Consider the following 3,980-nt stretch of genomic DNA (forward strand, 5'->3'; position numbering starts at 1 on the left):
AGTATATGCGTTACTTGGAAAGACTAGTCTATGCAGCTCAATTTTGCCCGGTAACCGATCGAGCTTGTTCCCTAGGGTATGTAATAACGAATCCGTACCTAGGCCAGATTGCAAATATTACACTGAATCTAATACTCTAACGGTTAGAGCCACGAGTGACAACGTGCAGTCCGATCTTTTACGCGTGAAACTGAATGATTTTCTGAGCGTCAGTGCCATGATTTTGGCTGCTTATACATATAGTCGATTTTTGCTGATGCTCTAGGTACGGTTAGGACGTTAGAAATGCACTCGGCTAACCAGCTGGGTAGGTGGCACAGGCAGTGCACTGGGTAACGTGCTGAGTCTGCAATTATACTTCCTGTCGGCTACGTCATTATTCTGTTTCGAAGTGAAGGTCGATATACGTAACACCTTCATCAAACCCAATACTTTTTTATTTGCTAGTGGTATACCGTAAACATTATTTGGGGGATAATCTGAAGTATCGAATTTATCTAGATGACATTTGATATAATCATATATGTATGTTCGGAACGGTAAAATCACAAAGAAGACTGTCAGTGTCAGTATTCATTAATTTAGCTTGGTTACCAAATGTATTCTTTATGTAATTATAATGGAAGTCATAAATATATATTTTGGAGAGATCGAGAATAGAAAATCCTGCATATATTGGCTTATTAAATTTAATCTTGACACGACTTAACTCGATTATTACCATATCTTCGTCGAAGACAGTGCAGCTATGGAAATTTGGTTTCGCTATAAGAGCCTTTGCTTCATACCTTCCATCCCATTTCGTAATGAGTCTAACATCTTTTTGTTTTCTTACATTTTCCATTGTATTGCCAAAAACTGAATTATTCATAGGTTTAAAGAAGTTCTTTCCAAAATCATTATTCGACTTTTTTCTCATTTCAATGTTTAAATCTATGTACTTCTTGAACCATGGCGACTGCCTAAATTTTAGAACACGGTGAATTTTTGTTAACTTCATACCTAATCTCAAACACTGTTTCAAATTTCGATAATGAACTATGTATCTTTCTTTTGGGAGAAATTTTGTTATCAATTTTGATTTGTTAGACTCTGGCGGAGTATATTGGTCTGGACATAGTGGTAAATCTCTATGGAGTTTTTGAAGTATAATTGGAAATTCTATATCAACTTCGAGTATATAGCCTGTAAGAGAACCATCGGGAATATTGCAAATATTTAGTTTTTCAAAATTTTCCTCCCACTCGAAGGAATCGAATGGCAAAAATTGGCTCATAGCTGCACCGTATAAGTTATTTACATCGTAGTACATATGATACGATTCTTCTTCGCTTGGATCGAACTCTGCACCCATAAATCTGTTGTTCGCTTTGGCATATCTGTTTGAGCATTGAGCTACGCCACCTCGAATTCCTCTCTCAATGAATAGCAACATCTCTACGTCGGTTAACAACTCAAGTACACTTGAGCATAGCATCAAAAGCAAGGCCTGGTGCAGTATAATAATGAAGAGGATCTAAATTGTATATAGAGGAGCAATTATGTCTGAAATTTTCAAAGATATCAGCCAAAAGTAAAACATCCGTTTTCAAATACAAATCAAAATATTTACCTAATGTTTTTATGTGAAAAGTTTGTCAAACTTTAGATGCATGTATTGTGACGAAAATTTCTTCTCCAATTATAACCAAATTGGACTACCCGAGCCGTTCGTAGCAAAACAGCTGATTTTCCGTCGACAAATTATAAACCCCTATCCCCCTGGAATACGTTACCGAAAAAGACCAATTGGGCGCCAGACGCACCTTTGCGTCACTATACGAAATCTACAAAATAATTCCAGAAGGGACGGAGAAAGTGCCACCGACCAGCACAGATAATTCGTGAGATGGTAGAGGGGCAGGGATCACCGAGGTGTTGGTAAGGGAATTGATTAGGAGAATGAGAACCTCGGAATAGAAAACAATAACAAGTGTCCTTTTATTCAGGACGATTGAGAATTTCAACAATTAACAAATAATAATTCCGAAACAAGTCAAATAAAGGTAATTGATAACAATTTGGGCAAATCCAACAAAACCTAAAGTAATTCTTTTGCAAAACTTTCGTATACGATACGTGAACTCCCGTGAAGCGGGACACACGCGAGGCTACGTGAAGTCTCGGGAAGCGAGACAAACACGATACACTACACGCGTCCTCGTGAAGCGAGATCTCGCGGATTCTTTCTGTTAGGTCTCCAGGGTCACGAGACTTTTGCGCTAAGAGAATATTACAAAATCAATAAATAATAGTTCACTAAAGAAATATAGGCGATACACGGAATCTTTTCCACGTTAGCGATATTGAAATCATCCATAGGCGAAGGTCTTGGGGAAAACGCGAACACGAAAACGATAGGAAAGATAGCTATATGGAAAAGACTTCGTGACTCGTTACAAGATTCTTACCGGTATAATTGAAACTACTGACGATACAAAATTCGCACCCGACCACGGTGGTAACTCAGACAAGAATGTTCTACACGTAAAGTTCACTGCAGGGCAGGGACTCGAGTCCCCACTAACAGTCGAAAGTAGTGCCCTTAGATAGCCAATTAGATCCTCGGGAGGATTTACAATACTCGTATTACTACGCCGTTACAAAAGTCATGCCGTTGGACTATTCCTGAATAAGACACACGATATAATACTAAAGTGACATCTGTGGCTCAATCGCCTTACCCCTACGAGACGGACTTCGACAATATTCGGTAGATGCCGGAGCCTTCCATTGAGAAACGATAATACTCGGAAGGACGGCGTAAATTAAAAGTTCCAATCGCGGACTAAGCGCAACACTTTGACATCCTGGTCGTAAGTTCGCTAGCCCCGCGGAACATAGTCATAGCCTCGCTGCCGTAGCTCGGGGTGTCCAGTGGCCTCTGGCGGCGATGAGATTCCGGCCCTGTCCTCGGCGATAATGGCTGAGATCCTGATGACTTCGGTAGGTCTGGTCGTTTCTGCCTCCCATGGCAAGCCAGTTACGGTGCCTCCACGCAGGGGCCCGTTGACCTGCAGCACGAGGAGTCTTGCGGAACTCGAGACCTCCTCGTCTTCGTTACTAGTCCCATTACTAGGGACTATCGGTATTGACGATATAAAATGATAGGTAGGGTGGAGTCCATGGCGCTGTCCTTTTGGTTGACCCTCCGTCTTCTTTGTCGGGTAGGGTCCCTTATAGGGTGGAGTCGTCAGGTCGACACGGCAGCTTTCCACGTTCCTCGGCGTAAAATCTGCTTATCCTCCTCCGTGAGCTTCCAGCTGTCCGGATGGCTCGGTTCCGGTGAGGTGGTCGTGACGTATGAAATATTTGTATACGAAAATATTAACTTAATGTTCCCTAATGCCTATGACCCTGGAGCTCCTGGCCGGTTGCGTAATATTTGATTGGAAAAAGGGACGTAAATGCGTCCCGAAATTGAAAAACGGAAGTAACCAATACGGGACCTTTGTGACGTCCAAAAATAAGCGATAATGGCTGAGATCCTGATGACTTCGGTAGGTCTGGTCGTTTCTGCCTCCCATGGCAAGCCAGTTACGGTGCCTCCACGCAGGGGCCCGTTGACCTGCAGCACGAGGAGTCTTGCGGAACTCGAGACCTCCTCGTCTTCGTTACTAGTCCCATTACTAGGGACTATCGGTATTGACGATATAAAATGATAGGTAGGGTGGAGTCCATGGCGCTGTCCTTTTGGTTGACCCTCCGTCTTCTTTGTCGGGTAGGGTCCCTTATAGGGTGGAGTCGTCAGGTCGACACGGCAGCTTTCCACGTTCCTCGGCGTAAAATCTGCTTATCCTCCTCCGTGAGCTTCCAGCTGTCCGGATGGCTCGGTTCCGGTGAGGTGGTCGTGACGTATGAAATATTTGTATACGAAAATATTAACTTAATGTTCCCTAATGCCTATGACCCTGGAGCTCCTGGCCGGTTGCGTAATATTT

At 42.8% G+C, this 3,980-nt stretch overlaps 1 protein-coding gene across 1 annotated transcript; it reads right to left on the reverse strand.

Moving 5' to 3' along the window:
• Positions 1-721: 721 nt before the first annotated feature.
• Positions 722-1,435, reverse strand: LOC112495185 (the record flags this gene model as incomplete). Its single annotated transcript, XM_025090656.1, has 1 exon — positions 722-1,435. A coding segment is annotated over exon 1 (714 nt), but the record flags the coding sequence as incomplete, so codon positions are not given.
• Between the last annotated feature and the right edge of the window lie 2,545 nt (positions 1,436-3,980).

Source organism: Cephus cinctus, unplaced genomic scaffold, assembly GCF_000341935.2.
Source record: "Cephus cinctus unplaced genomic scaffold, Ccin1 Ccin1_scaffold1566, whole genome shotgun sequence".
Classification (NCBI taxonomy): domain Eukaryota; kingdom Metazoa; phylum Arthropoda; class Insecta; order Hymenoptera; family Cephidae; genus Cephus; species Cephus cinctus.